Source organism: Theobroma cacao, chromosome 3 (genome assembly GCF_000208745.1).
Source record: "Theobroma cacao cultivar B97-61/B2 chromosome 3, Criollo_cocoa_genome_V2, whole genome shotgun sequence".
Lineage (NCBI taxonomy): Eukaryota > Viridiplantae > Streptophyta > Magnoliopsida > Malvales > Malvaceae > Theobroma > Theobroma cacao.
In genome coordinates, this window is record NC_030852.1 from 30,000,311 (window position 1) to 30,016,701 (window position 16,391).

At 35.2% G+C, this 16,391-nt stretch overlaps 2 protein-coding genes across 3 annotated transcripts; both read left to right on the forward strand.

Moving 5' to 3' along the window:
* On the forward strand, nucleotides 3,790-7,784 carry LOC18605778 (protein IQ-DOMAIN 1). Of its 2 annotated transcripts, none has more exons than XM_007039007.2 (5): nucleotides 3,790-4,029; nucleotides 4,374-4,472; nucleotides 5,491-5,784; nucleotides 6,445-6,810; nucleotides 6,933-7,784. In XM_007039007.2, exons 2-5 carry the CDS (start codon nucleotides 4,392-4,394, stop codon nucleotides 7,551-7,553), a joined length of 1,362 nt encoding a protein of 453 aa, XP_007039069.1. In that variant the 5' UTR covers nucleotides 3,790-4,029; nucleotides 4,374-4,391; the 3' UTR covers nucleotides 7,554-7,784. The 2 variants fall into 2 exon arrangements, with proteins under 2 accessions (XP_007039069.1, XP_007039068.1); XM_007039006.2 differs by having other exon boundaries at nucleotides 3,792-4,029; nucleotides 6,930-7,784.
* Nucleotides 8,392-16,163, forward strand: LOC18605779 (starch synthase 1, chloroplastic/amyloplastic). Its single transcript, XM_007039008.2, has 15 exons — nucleotides 8,392-8,948; nucleotides 10,957-11,315; nucleotides 11,491-11,568; nucleotides 11,668-11,792; nucleotides 12,387-12,468; nucleotides 12,667-12,840; nucleotides 13,134-13,215; nucleotides 13,559-13,650; nucleotides 13,740-13,802; nucleotides 13,885-13,974; nucleotides 14,481-14,605; nucleotides 14,682-14,790; nucleotides 14,881-14,936; nucleotides 15,421-15,460; nucleotides 15,668-16,163. The coding sequence occupies exons 1-15, from the start codon at nucleotides 8,612-8,614 to the stop codon at nucleotides 15,824-15,826; spliced, it is 1,971 nt and encodes a 656-aa protein (XP_007039070.2). The 5' UTR covers nucleotides 8,392-8,611; the 3' UTR covers nucleotides 15,827-16,163.

The following is a 16,391-nucleotide window of genomic DNA, read 5'->3' on the forward strand; positions in this document are numbered from 1 at the left end:
GATGGGGAAATTTGATATCTTCATTTCTTGCTAGTGATTTTTTTTTATAGAAGGGGAATTTGACTTTAATTTTTTTTTAAAAAAATAAACTAATATGCTTATTATGAAATCAAATAATCAAGTAAAAAAAATAAAAAATATATATATTATAATTGAGAGAGGGGATAATTTTATTCTTTAAGTAAGAGATCATGCATTAATCAATGAGTTACATGCTCCGGTGTAAAAAAAATATTTATATTTTTTTCTTAACATTATAAATATTTTACATTTAAACATTTGACTTTTTAATAAATATATGTATTATTATTTTTTTGTAATTGAAGAAAAGGGATTCGACCACTATACTTTAGATAAAATATTATGTACTGACTAATAAATTAAATATTCAGTTGATAAGTTATACTTAGCTTATGATTCAGTAATAAAAAACCTCACATGTATCAATTTTTTCAATGAAATACAATTCGTGAAAAATATAAAATTAAAAAGTTCATGTAGAATAAGAAAATATAGATAAAAAATAATATTAAATTATAATTGATAAATATTAAATAAATTTATTTTTTAATAATTAAAAATTAAAAATTATTATTTTTAAGTTTTTTTATTCAAATAAATAAAAGTAAAAAAATAAAAAAAAATCCTTTAAATGTAAAAAACAACGTATTTTTTATATAAAATGTAAAAAAATTAATTCAATAAAAAATAAAAAGTTAAAAAAATAAAAAAAAATTTTAACTTGAATGACACTTGTCATTCAATTGAAGACTCAATTGAAATAAATTGAAAAAAATTGAAACATCTTACTTTTATATATATTATGAATATCATATTATCATTTATTATAATATATTAACATATTAAATAATATAAAATTACAAATAACGTTTTAAGTAACTATATTTAACAATTTATAAGAATGTATTTAATGATTTGATGTAACAAAAAACAAAAAATAAAAATTTTAAATTATTTAAACTATTTCAAGTGTTATCGGGGAAAAAACATTAAATTTTAGCAATCCTCGAACCAAACCAAATCACGGTTTATTCAGCCATAATGGGCTATGCAGTCACAAGCTCACAGCGTTTTGGGTTGAAGCATGAGTAAAGAATTTTGGGCCTGGCCTGCTTAAAATTTTATTTTACTTTTTAAAAATTAAACCATATTTGTTTTATAATATTAAAATTTTGGATTTATGGATGTAAGTTTGAACGATATATACAAGTCTCGAAGTCCAAATAAGCTCTAATCCGTGGACACTTCCAATTTGGTCCAACTAATTTCAGTGGACCAGATCCCTTCAAGTAAAATAAAACATATATATTCATTTTACGCAAAAGTATTATATCCTCTTTTAAACGAAGAACCTGTAATGCTAATGAGATTGAGGAGGCGGAAGGCAAAGAAGAAAGAAAGAAGCATGTAAAACAGATTTGGTTGCACCAAACGTTAATGAGGTGTGAAGAAATGTTTTTGTCTCATGATTAAGGTTAGTGGTTGGGGAGTTGTCATCCGAGAGTGGTTGACCACATTTCTTGATTTTAATTAGCCACCCCTTGCTTCTCCCTCAAACCCCAATCCGTAGGGTAGAGATTAACATGTTGCTTTCAATCCACACTTAAAATCGAAAGCATTTCATCAACTGCTAAAGTAAACACCATTTCCAAACCGATGTCTCTACCTCATCTCAAAAAGGTACCAAGGAAAATTTTGTTTGACCTTATAGCTAATTCTCCTCCATAAATAGATATAGATGTGTGTAACAGGGTCAAGCCAATCATTTTCTTTAATACCACAACATATACTGTAACAATTTTAGTTTTAAATCAAATTTTTATAAAAGTAGGCCGTTTACCAAGGACCAACTCCTAAAAGAGCAACCGAAGTAATCATAAATAAGACACCTAAAATTGAATAATAATAAAAAAAACATTGATTTGTGTTCAATCAATCGCCCAAAATTCTTGATAAGGCCTGAACAAGGTAGGGTCAAGATCAGGATTGAATACAATAAAAGCTTAGGCTTAGAGCATACATATCTCGTAATTGTGCATGCAAGAGCCGGTGGTCCATGGTTTTTGCAACCGATAAAGTTTACAATAAGGCTACGAGCGATAGGCCTCCAATTGCAAATAAGGAGCAGGGGGAACATAAATATGAAAGGAGCTTGCCACCAAACTCATTTTCCTTTATCGGGACGGTACAGAAGTAACAACCAAGACTGCATTCCTTTCTAATGCAACCCTTTTTGACTTCAATATTGTTTTTATTTATTTTAATTTTTATTGTTATTTTTATCTTTTAATGCAAGCAATTGGAACCATCTAACATAGTTAAGCACTTTTAATTTTTCCCCTTTAAACCCCAACCATACTATTTAGAGGTAGGATCCCACAAAGTAAGGTGATAACAAGAACTCACAGCTCAGCAAGCAAAAGAAAAGTTATTCATGTGGTGGATCCACGTTGCCCTTTGTTTTAGGCTCCTTGAACTAGACATTTACCAGTACTCCTGTTTTTGCATTTACTAACACCCCCAACCTCCCCAGAAGGGTGAAAAACAAACTACGACGGTAAAATTTCACCCACTTTTATTACGTATTTTACTCTATGTACGTACTTAACATTTTTTTTTTTTTTACATTTGTTTGCATATAAGTAAAGAAGAATATTTATATTAATAACACAAAACGTAGGCCTTGCAAATTAAAATCTGACTCGCATGTACTTAATCTGTTCTAAAGGCTGTAAGCTGCCAATTGCAACTCTAAATTTTAACCTATCTATTTATTGTATGGATAAAATATTAACGCACCACCGCTATTTCATGATTCGGGTAGGTGAAACTAATTCTTCATTTATCATTGCATCCCCCGTTGGCAAGGGGTAGAGCTTTGTGTAATTATGTGGAGTTGTGGCCTTTTAAAATTTTGTATATACTATATATTTTTTTAATAAGCTTTTCAAAAAATTTTAATTTTAATTTTTCTTTGACTTTTACCTTCAGTAAAAGTTTTCGTTGACTCCGCCCCTATCCGTTGGATCCAAATGGTGAAATCATTGATAGTTAGACAAAGGTGATAGGTGCACGAAATTAGTATCACTTTAACCAACAAATTAGAGAAATATTGATTTAAGATGTGTTTTTTGTTTGTTTTTAATACTAGAAGTATATGGATTTTTTATTTGCCCACTAACAAAATTTTACAAAATGTTGAATTCGTAATCGTACTTTAAAAACATATAGATAAACACTATAAGGTATGTGTATTATTGATTTTATATCATATATAAAAGTGTTCATTGATTTTTTATGGTACGTTTGATAATGTGTGTAGCTTTTAATTGATGCTTGAACGGTTCAAATTATTACTACCAGTGGAGATAAGGAAGATTATCCAAAAGAGATTTAATTGATTTTATAAACCTTTGTTGTATAGATATTTAATTTTACAGATTCATGGGCCTAAAAGAAAAGGGAATAGGGCATTGATTAAGGGACCAATCCAACATGGATTTCATGTGATCTTGGCTTCATGATCGCAAATTTTGCTACAACAAAATAAATAAATGTCACAAGTTGCTTTGGAAAAATACAACTATACCGTAAGATGTTAAAATTCATAACTTAAAAAGGGAAAAACTTTGGCAAAATGAAATAATGACTAGGTAGGCTTGTCTTTACGTGGAAAGAGCCGGAGTGACGTGGCAGAAGTCCATTGGGCGTAACCCAACTGTCATATGTTCTACGAGGTAGACGCCCCGTGATTTTGATAAATCCTATCGGCCGATCGCGCGGGTCTCTGCAGCAGTTGTTCTTTCTCTTTCTAACTCAAAATTGATAAAACTCTCTGCTCTCATCTCTCTTCTCTCTCCATATCACCTATTTTCTCTATTTCAGTTTCTTTTCCACAGCAAAAGGGTGAAGTAATTTCCTTCTGGAATACATGGAAAATGATAGAGAGAATACATGACAAGAATTCAAGCCAACTGATCACATATCAGCTTGCTGTTCTTGTCTCAGGTTTCATCTTTTTCTTTTCTAACCAGTATATTTTTATTTCTTGTTGTTTTCCGGGTTCTGGGTACTCTTCAATCTTCATTCTTGAATTTCAATGGTTCCTCTGCTAAGCATTCTCTGTTTTCATCATTTCTCATCACATGGACTCTCAACCTTGCCCTAATTAGCTTAACTGGAATAAGTGAACATCATATAACTGTGGATTCGTTTCTAATTTCGTTCTTTTCTACGCTCCGACGTATTTCTTCGAGTATATAAACTTTTTTACGAATGTAATGTGGAATTAGTTAAATAGCCGGTTCGTCAAATCTGACTGTAACTTATGTCTCTGTTTTACGATTGTGAAGCTCCTGTGTTCGCCGGAGATGGGGAAGAAAGGGAGTGGATGGTTCTCGACGGTGAAGAAAGTGTTCAAATCATCTTCTAAGGACTTGCCCGAGAAAAAGGTAACTAAATTTTGATTGGTTTAGGATTTTTCTTTGTTAGCTGACTGATTTGATTGCCATATACGTAAGCAATTAATCAATGCCATTTATGTCGGTTCCTTTCAATATTTTTCATTTTCCTACCTAAAATTTCATTTTGAGGCAGCCCTTCAATTTAAAAAGAAAAACAAATATCTACATCCAAAACATTCTGTGGTTTTCTTATCGTTTCCTGTCAACGCTTGATTAGCTATACTCCACATGATTGCAAGGACATATTCTTTTTGATCTTACACATTTGTTTTTACCATAATAAGAAGCTGCTAGTTTAAGTTTATTTGAAAAAAAAAGTCATCTTAATTAATAATTTTTGTTTATAATTAAATATTTATAATACCAGCAAGAACAAAGTCTACGATTTAATTTTGATATATGAAATGAAACAGACAAATTAAGAATCTCAAATAATTCCCTCATAAGGTGATTTTCACTTTAATAAAATATTTAAACCTGACTATTAACACGGCGAATGGGAAATATCAGAAAAGAAAAATTAAGGTGGAGGTGGATTGCTTTGATTTTCTCGTTTCTTTTTTTGGTTGAAAGATGAAATAATATATTTGATATATGGCACTTATTGATAATTGGAAGGCCTAATATAATAGAATAGGTCGTAAATTATTGTACTTCGTGGAACAAAAATGGCCTTCCTTTTCACTGTTCTAACGGCCATGAACACAAGCAAAGCACAATGGTCCCCTATCAATATGACTACCTTGACACATTGTTATCAATGCCACCTAAGCCATCACAATCATTCAATTTGATCATCATGTGCTTGAGATGTTAGATCTCCATCAAGCAATAGCAATAATAATCTGCTCTGTAAAATTTTCCTTTTTGCCAGCCAGCAGTAAGAAACAAAAATTTCATTGTCTTGCTGAGGAAATTTTAGTTAATGTTTCGTTTGTGTACATTGTGCAAGCACTATTACTATTGATCAAATGTTTGTACTGAGCAACGCGGTGTGATTTCTCAGAAAGATAATAATGTGGAGAAATGGCCAAATGAGGCCCCGGAAGTGGTGTCATTTGAACATTTTCCGGCGGAGAGTTCACCGGACCTCACAAATGATGAGAGTGCGACGTCAACTCCTTTGCATGAAGATAGGAGCCATGCCATTGCTGTGGCCGTGGCAACTGCTGCTGCTGCAGAAGCTGCTGTCGCAGCAGCTCAAGCTGCAGCTAAAGTGGTTCGATTGGCTGGCTATGGACGCCACTCTAAGGAAGAAAGAGCTGCGACCCTCATACAGTCGTATTACAGAGGCTACCTGGTAAAAACTTAAACCTCCCTCATCATCTTTAATTATCTCTCTCACACGCATTTGCACACGCTTTACAAACTCGCCAGCAAAGATTTGGAAGGATCACAGATCAGACGAGCCACGTTAAATGCAATGTAATTTTTTATGGTTGTTAGCTTCATGATAATTAAAAGAAGTTGTAAGGCACAACTGCGTAGTTCCTGTAATTGTAATCTTATTAGCTATGCACTATGCAGTTAGTAAAATCACGAAGGCATATAACCAAGTGTACCAATAGTGATGCAGAAACAAAGTACTAGCTGGCATATAAGTAATTAGCATAGTACTTGTGGACCTGCACTTTATTGTTTATACCTTGCAAGTTGTAAGGTTCTATGACATCATATTTTCGGGCGCCATGAATGTCTTTTATTAGTAGATTTATATTTCTACCTTTTTTGAACCCTTAGTTATGTAAAATTATACTGGTGAATATCTAGTCCTTGGGCAGCCACAAAATTTGATGCTTAATTAAAGGAATAAGGTGTTATTTAAAATATCTTGGAATAAGATGTTCTTCATCTTTTTGGCACTCTAATTAAGTTCCAGGGAGGAAAGGGGAAATTCTTCTCTTAGGTTCTTTAGAATGTTGCGGATGGTTTAGTTTCAATTTTGCGTTTGATTTTGTAGGCACGGAGAGCTTTGCGTGCTTTGAAGGGACTGGTGAGGTTACAGGCACTAGTGAGAGGCTATAATGTGCGCAAACAAGCACAAATGACAATGCGGTGCATGCAAGCATTAGTACGGGTGCAGGCAAGAGTTCGAGCTCGTAGGCTGCGGCTAACTCATGAGAATCTTCAGAAGACAGTGGACGAAGACGAGGAAGAAATACGAGGAATGGAAGAGCTGGAACGAAAGCCAAAGAGCCCGTTGAGGAAATACGACGGTTGGGATGGTGGGCATCAAAGTTCGGAGAAAGTCAAGGAAAGTGCTTCAAAGAAACATGACGCTGTGATGAGAAGAGAAAGAGCCCTTGCTTATGCCTATAGCTATCAGGTTGGTTAATTGTTAATCATAAGCACTTGAAAATCACTTCGTTTAGTGAAAAATCAGAAATTGTTTGTTTTTGCTTCCCCTGAAACGGTGATTACATTGTCATAATTCACTTCTTGCAGCAGCAACAGCAACATCAGCAACAGCCGCAGCAGCATCAACAACTCCTCATGCAGCCACACCCCAATGGCAAGGATGTTGACCTCTACCTTAACGAGCGAGAGAAGGCGCAATGGGGTTGGAATTGGCTCGAGCGTTGGATGTCATCGCAACCATACCATGCCCGTCAACTAGGCCTTCAAGAGGGTTCTTACATGACACTACCCACCACCGCTACAACTACCGCCACCACTGATAACATGTCTGAGAAGACTGTTGAAATGGACGTTGTGACACAAATGGAATCAAGCCCATACTCCACTCAGCTGCAGGAGCTGCAATCAGGCTCGAATAATGTCCCCAGCTATATGGCCCCAACCCAATCTGCCAAGGCCAAGGTGCGAAGTCAAGGCCCTGTCAAGCAGCAACGTGGATCATATTTACCCCAATGGAACCCATCAACAAAGAAAGCATCAAATTGTGATTCCTCGAGTTCAGGTGGGGGAACCACAATCTACCAGGCCCCAAGGAGCCCTGGCCCAAAGAACAACGGTGCCCGCGTACCGTCTGGACGGCTCGGAGGCTGTAGCCCGGATGCCGGTGGTGGAGAGGATTGGAGGCTGCCTATTGCCGGTCATGGCTGGTGACATGATTTTGGCAGATTGTGCTTGAGAACTGCCGCTATAAGTGTGATATGAACATTTTGTTATATGTTAATATGTTGTTATTTATTGCTTTTTCATTCATGACTTTAGTGATGTCATAAAACTGCCAACTCTGGAGGCTTTATGATAGTATTTGTTTGTCCAGTTATATATTAAGTACACTGATATATTATTATTCTTTTCTATAAGATGGATTGATTGATTGATGCTGTTGCCACCACGTTGACAAGGGATTAAGGGTCTTTTTTATATCTTAAGAACCAGTTTATCTACTTCTCATTTCAAATTATTTTCAGAGTTGAAGTTGAATGGAACCAAATCAAGAGCTAATCTCTTTGAAAACCAAAACTGAACACAAAATTATCTCCTTCGAGCAGATACAAGTCATAATTTTGAAGATAAGATATTTTTATTCAATAAAAAAACTCAAATACACTTCATTTCCATTTTCAAAGAAGCCGGCTTGATGTTTGTGGTTGGAAATATGAAACCAAACCGGGTCTTACAACTGGGTAGTCTATGGCATACTTCACGTGACAGAGCATGGATCTTCTCCGGAAAGACAAATGAAATCAAAACGCTGTCGTTCAAAAGCGCCAATCTTATTTTGTTTGTTTTCTATCATTGACTTTTCCAACTGCTACTTCTGCAATTGCCACGTCAGGAATGTCCATTCTATCAATGACGTGGCAAAATCCCATCACTTTAGCAAAAGCTCCTGCCGTATGGAGCACCACAGGGCATCCAAATTTTCGGCTTTCGCGCTTTTACTGGGACTCCTCACTCTTAAAACCCCAAGAAAAAGGAGAGAGCAAAAAAGAACTCCCCTCTGTCTTTCTCTACAAATGAAGCAAAGGAAAGGTAGAAATGTGATTTTGTTCTTTTTTGTCTTTATTGTCAGAGTCACAGGTGTCTTTCTTTTCTGAGATCTTCCTCTTTCGGTACTACGTATTTCACGATTCGTTTCGTGCTCTTCTCGACTATTCCCCTCTGTTCCTGTAAAAACTGTCTCATTTGCTCGCTAAACTCTCAGTTTTCCCATGGAGTCTCTGACACTCGGTCGTGTACTCTCTTGCAAATTATCCACCAATATATCTCGTAAAGTTTGCAGTTTTATGCCGAGTAAGCAACTGGGTTTTGGTCATTTTTTGAGAAGGAGTTTTAAAAATGTGAAGTTGACGGTTGTAAAATCGGAGGAAAGTGGAAATGGAGGTGAGTTTGGCGGTTTAGCCGACGGCTCTAATTCCAATGCTGTTGAAGAAGAAGAAGAAGAAGAAGAAAAGAAAGAAGACGAAAAGGAAAAGCGTGGTCTTATGCTGGGAATAGACAGGGATGACTCTGGCTCTGTTATTGGCTTGCACTTGATTCCTCCTTCTGGTATTGTCACTTGTCTTCATTGTTGGGATTTCTTCTTTTATTTGTGTGGTTTTTTTCTTCCTTCCTTCTCTGTTTTGATACACTACTCCTTGAAACAACCAAATATTATTCAAGATTTCTTTCTTTATAATAAATTATATCTATAAGTCTATTACTTTTAACGTTGCCAGTTAATTATAATATAATGATGATCCTTTGATGATTTTGACTGCTTTTACTTCAGGCATTTTTTTTTTCTCTTTCAATGATTACTAAAACACTTTAAACTCTCCACTTTTTCTTTATGTTTTTAAAGAGAAAGATAAATTGGGTTATTTAATGTTGATACTCCATCCTATGTCTATATGAAGCTGGTTTCTTTATTTTTTTTTCTTTTTTGATGAAAATCTGGTGCCTTTTCTTTCTTTTATTAATGTTAAAATATATAAAAAAAGGATCTTGGACTAGAAGACTAGAAGTAGAGATCGGCTGATGATTCTAGCTCCAAGTTCCTTTAACACTTGATTTTATTATTATTATTGTAGTTTATGTGTCATTTTGATAGCTGGTAGTGAAACATCGTAAAATCAATCACATGCTCTGCCCCATTGATGGGACCAAGCGAGTACACTTACAGGCGGTGTCAAGTGTCGATCCGCTAAACTGGGCATTTCTCTTTCATCAGGCAAAGTGCAATCGTAGATTTGCGTGCATGTTTTGGTTGAATTCCACGGGCTGGTCCCAGCCATCTATGGAACTGAAATTGACCACTTTGTCATACTTATATAGTATTCCTTTCCTATGGTTAGATTTTGTTTAATTACGTTATTTATTAATGTGCCAAAGCAAAGCTGAGTGAGAAATGGTGATTATTTATTGATGATTCTTGAACTTCTTGCTGGTCAAGATTCATATTAAAGGAACACGGGCTTTGGTAGAATTCGCATTCTATGGTTATTAACTATTCATGGTGGATTCTTCACTGTTATCCACATCACTGTGCATGTGAGTCAACAACTTTCACCTATAAAGGTTGCTATTAAAACGTAGGCTATCATTTAAGCCTTGTATGTCGTCCATAAGGTCAAGAAACCAAGAGGTTTTCACGAGGGCATGATATAAAAAAAAATCTTTAAATTGTTTAAAAAAATTTAAGTAAATATTTATATTTTTATTATATTTAATTAAGTATTTATATTTATATTTTGAGTTAAATAAATTTTTATATTTCTTTATTTTGAATCAGATAAGTTTTTATAACTAATAATTGATTTAATCAAAACATTATTTGTATTTTATATCACATAATGCTGATGTAGTATGCTAAATTATGATAATTGATTATAATGTGGTATGTTGATATATCATAATTGATGATAATATGATATATTAATTTGACATGATAATATAATTATATGGTATGTTTTATCATCCACATCAATGTCATGTAGTGCTATGTGGATATAAAATGACAAGTAATATTTTTACTTATGGTAATTAATCAATCATGAGTTATAAGGGCTTATTTGACTCGAAATAAAAGTATAAGGACTTGATTGAACGTAATGAAAGAATAAGGATTCATTTGAATATTCTTAAATAATTTAAGAGTTTATTTGAGCATGACGCCTTTTTACAAATATCTGGCCTCCTAACTAGGCCTTGCCTTGTGAGAATAGTGGCGAACCGATTAATTGGGATTTAAAGTTCTACTCACCATGTAGGGGCTATCATATGCAAACTTCTGATTATTTGGAACATTTAAGTACACACATTTTCTCAATTGTCATTGCCAAAGTTGTTCTTTTGATTTAATTTCATTTTTCTAGATAATCCCCTAATGAAAGTTTCTATTTATGTATTTCCTCTAATTGTTGATTCCAGAGTTTACATTATCTCCTAAATCTTGCCACTTTTCTTGACCCACTTAAGTTTGATCTTCTTTGGCTAGTATCTTTAACCATATTTTGTTCTTGAAGATAAAATGGCCTTCTGCTGGCTAACTGCAGTATATTAACTTGAATCCTAGGTGACTATGAAGTCATTGACTCTCATGAAGATGTGACGACTGATACCAAAGAAAAAGATGGGGAAATTGAAGAAGAAAAACCCCAAACCAGAATAACCTACAATATTGTTTTTGTTACTGCTGAAGCTGCACCTTATTCAAAGTCAGGTGGATTAGGAGATGTTTGTGGTTCTTTGCCCGTAGCACTGGCTGGCCGTGGACACCGAGTCATGGTTGTCTCTCCTAGATACCTGCATGGTACCCCTGCAGACAAAAATATTGCAGGTGCTTTAGATATAGATCGGCGCATCAAGATATATTGCTTTGGAGGAGAGCAAGAGGTTGCATTCTTCCATGAGTATAGGGAGGGTGTTGATTGGGTAAGAATCTCTGTTCTAATCTAAAAAGTCTCGCATGAATATGTACATGAGGAGAGATATTAAAGAATTATGTGGGCAATTAACTAAAAGTTTATAACTTTTATTCATCTATTTGTCAAGTTGGTGGAGTGGGAGCAAATTTTAATAATGTGAAGTGGTTTTACTCCATTTTAAGGTATTTGTGGACCATCCTTCTTACCATAGACCTGGAAATCCATATGGTGACAGTCATGGTGCTTTTGGTGATAACCAGGTATACTTCTTTTTCCCTGGTTGTTATTTGCTGAACATGAAATTGCTATTACTTTTCTATTCATTAAATGACAGTCTTTTCTCTTATTTGGCTTTACAGTTTCGGTTTACTTTACTTTGCCATGCAGCGTGTGAAGCTCCATTAGTGCTTCCATTGGGAGGGTATACCTATGGAGAGAAGTGTCTCTTCCTTGTCAATGATTGGCATGCTGGTCTAGTGCCAGTGTAAGATGTTCCCTGCTTATCATTGCATTTTGTTTTCCCCTTTTTATTGGTCTGACTTTATATCTTATTTATTTGCAAGTGTTTGGAACTTGTCAACTTATCAATTAATTAGTTTGCTTCTTCATTCTTAGAGCACTTTATCTTTTTGCTACTTTTCCTAGTGTACTTGTGTGTGTGCTACTATTAATTTCAGCAAGCAATTTACAATTTCCTTTCTTCTGCCTTTCCTTGAATTTGGAATTAAAAAGGAAAGAAATGGGCTGCTTTAAGAATGAGAAACTCTGATTAAATACAAATGTGGAAGCAGGTTGTTCGCCACATCTGCATTAATGATTCTTGCAACATTCATACTTGTTAACAGAAGAACATACATAGTAGCTTTCCGAAGAGAGATGTATCATCTTTACACTGCTCATGCTGATCATCCCTTATATGATATCTTGGATAGTATATTTTTGTTTGTTTAATGCAGATGATACTTTGGTTGAGAGACAGTTTTTTATTATAGGAACTTGATTCAACATTCATATCATAATCATGTATAAAGTTTGCAATTTTTCTGAGACTCTGGATTTTACATGTTACATTATTCAGGCTTTTGGCTTCCAAATACCATCCATTTGGAGTTTATAAGGATGCTCGGAACATCCTTATAATTCACAACCTTGCTCATCAGGTAGATGCTTTTCTCATGGTTATTCTGTCTTCTTTCTTCTTGATTTTCTCTTTTCCTCATACGCCAATACAGATCTTAAAAACTTGCCTTAGAGGTTTGTTCAGGCTGTAAGACTTGTAAACTGAACTCTTACAAATCATATTGTGCAAGTGCATCCCTGCAATACTAGTTTTAAATATATTTTTTTGTATGAGCAAGGGAGTGGAACCTGCAGCAACCTTTAAGAATTTGGGATTGCCTTCAGATTGGTATGGGGCATTGGAGTGGGTGTTTCCTACATGGGCAAGGACACATGCTCTTGACACAGGGGAAGCTGTCAATATTTTAAAGGGTGCAATTGTGACTGCTGATCGGATACTTACAGTCAGCAAGGTGATTTATTTAACATATTGTGCTATGTTATGGTACATGTACATATAGTCATCTGTTTGGATATGTAATGTTGATAATTTTTTGAATTTTTAAAATGTTATTTAAATGCTATAATTGAAAACTTTTGGTGGTTCCAATTATATATTGTGTGAATCTAACTGAGAAGTCCCAAAATTTTTTCCCACTTGTATTGCTTGTACTGCAATGTCCTGTACTTAATAAGTTTAAATTACTGCTTGCAGTTTTAGTAATTTTAGTAGATGGCTTTAGTCTACTATATATGCTAATTGTAGGGCTATGCATGGGAAATAACAACTGTTGAAGGTGGATATGGTTTACATGAGCTATTAAGCAGTCGAAGGAATGTTCTGAATGGTACGTGTTCCCTACTTTGTTTATAAGATGTGGCCTTTAAGTTATCTGCCACAACTCTAAAAGGTTTTTGATGTATGCACATGCAAACATGGTGAAGGTTAAATTTCATGCCCAAGTTGCTCCATGACATCCCACTATTGATGGGAACAACATTGAGTAGGACCTTTATCTAGGTCTTAGCTTTGTCCATAAGCTCCTTGCTGGACAAGAATAGGCCATTATAAGAAAATTGCATGCATTGATCATTTGTGGGGGTTTTGGTGTTCTCTAGTCATGTGTATAGTCTCTGATGAAATTAGATGTTTTATAACTGGATACTTCATAAAGATTCAATGATGATCAGGCATTGCGAATGGCATTGACATTGCTGAATGGGACCCATCTTCAGACGAGCATATTGGTTTCCATTACTCTGCTGATGATCTCTCTGGAAAGGTGGTTCATCTCTTGTTTCTAGTATCAGCCATTCATAGTTGAAAAAGTTGCTCTTCTGAATTCTTGTCCCAATCAATTGTAAACTTCAGGTTCAATGTAAGACTGCCCTACAAAAGGAACTAGCTCTTCCAATTAGGCCTGAATGCCCCTTGGTAAGATTTTACTTCCTGTTGGAGTAAACTTGGTAGTGAAAACCTATGCTTTCTTTCATTCTCACATATGTTGGGATTTAAGATTGGATTTATTGGAAGACTGGACTACCAGAAAGGCATTGACCTGATCCGTTGGGCAACTCCAGAGCTTATGGAAGATGATGTACAATTCGTAAGTGAGTTTTCCATTAACTCTAATAACCTTGATAAGTTCGAGGTAGAATTACTCTGAATTTGTATCATGTATTCAAGGAAGTATTCCTTAAGCTGAATAGCATGGTGACCTGTTTGGTAGTAGTATATTTTCAATTTTGTAGAGTTAAAAAAACATTTCCCTTATGGAAGGTAAAAGTAGATTTACCCTTTTTGAAAACCATGACTTTGCTGTATAATACCATTCTTCCTTAATACTAATTTTATAGTATAATATCATTCTTCCTCAAATTGGTTTAAAATATGGTGATTTGTTTAAGATAAAAGGGCACAATGTTTCGTTTTTAGAAATGGCCTCTATATGGAATGCAAATCTAGTAGTTGCTGGGCCTTGCTAATTGGGTGCAGTACAGATAGGCATCAGTTCTTTAACAGGCACAATCTCATGGCCTCTCTGTGCGTGTTATCATGTTTTCTAGTTATTTTAACTTACAGGAGGACTAATCAGCTTCCAAATTGCTTTAGGTAATGCTTGGCTCTGGGGACCCACTGTATGAGGACTGGATGAGAGCAGCAGAGACAACTTACAGAGATAAATTTAGGGGTTGGGTTGGATTTAATATTCCGATTTCTCATAGGATCACTGCAGGGTAACTGGAAACTTCTTTTTGTTGTTAACATGTTACTAGGGATACAAATAACATATCGTTGTTCTGGAATGAGCAGCTGTGATATACTGTTGATGCCCTCAAGATTTGAGCCCTGTGGATTAAATCAATTGTATGCAATGAGATATGCAACCGTACCAGTAGTTCATGCCACAGGAGGGCTTAGAGTGAGTTAAAACAATAATGAGATTTAGAGCCATTTGCTTTTATCTGGTTTATTTATGTGCATCACATGCCTCTAACTTACTCTTCTTCAGGACACGGTAGAGAATTTCAATCCGTATGCTGGAGGTGGTAATGGTGATGGCACAGGGTATGCAGTCCCCACCTTTTTTGTTGACCTTTCTTTTTCCCTTACTCAGTACAGGCCAAAATTCTTTGTGCAAATGATTATTTTGTGGACAATTTTTTACATAGTATAAAATTTTGTAGTAATCAAGTGTTTAATTAAAATTGAAAAACAAAACTCTATTTAAGATCTCAATTGTGGATCAAATAATCTGTAACATCATCTATAGGTTTTGTTGAAGAATGTAACTGGGTCGATTTTCTCAAGAACTTGATTGTATGTATAGAAGGATGAATATTGTATAAAATTTGAGACTTTATAATGAGACAATGTCAAGCGAAGATAAGTTTGTCTGGTGATTGCTTGCTATACGGAAGTATGATAACTTCTTTTTCCTAGGTGACAGTAACAACATCAACTTCTACACGTATGCCTGCTTGTATTTTCTGTAGACAGTGTTTTGTTTGCATGTAGTTTCTCTTATAATGGTTGTCGAATGTTCTGACAGGTGGACTTTTTCTCCCCTTACAAAGGAAAGTATGCTGGAGGTAAGTTAATGTTTAACTGAATTTTACCCTGCAATGGTGGGTCTGTCATTTATCAGCTGCCATTCATTGGTTGAATTCTGGAACTTACTTTTCTGTACCGCAGAATGATCCTATAGTGTTTCTTCTCCATTTCCTGTACCTTTGAATTCTCCTTGCTAAATGGACACACTGCAATTTTCTCTAAGAACTAGTTTGATCTTATTGCAGGCATTAAGAATGGCTATACTGACCTACAGAGAACACAAGTTAACTTGGGAGGGATTGATGAGAAGAGGTTTGCAGAGAGACTGTACCTGGGAAAGTGCTGCCGTTCAATATGAGCAGGTTTTCGAATGGGCCTCTATTGATCCACCTTACATTATGTGAGCCGAAAACAGAAGACAAAATCACAGGAAAAACCCTCAAAAGTCCCAAGACATTCTAATACTCAAGCTCTCACGGGGGCTGTTCATGGCTTAATCAGAGGAAAAATGACGTGCCAGTATAGTGTTTTTTCTGGTCCACATTCCCCTCTAGCTATGAGCTTCCATTACTGTTGCATTGGTTATTCTTTTTGCTGAAAGTATAATTTAGTTTGCAAATGCACTTTTTTTATTCTACATAGCACAAAATTACCGTTGTAATATCTAATATCTATAAACAGAATACTGAAGAAACTATTGCTTTGTGAAATGTTACCCATACCAGACAGAATTACCTTCAAGTGCTATTGTTATGCACCTAGTTTAAAGCTCTACCTTGAAATGCCATAGCTTTCATGGGGAAAACAAGCAGTTGCAGCTATCAGCCCTTGGCCTCCGTGAGAGGGCTTGCTCAGAATCTGCTTTTCTTGTGTTTGTTGCAAGCTAAGGAAAACTTAACAGTGGCGTGCTATCAGGGAAAGGAATGGAACTGAAATTGAGTTTCTGCAAAGGTATGGTTAATAGCCATG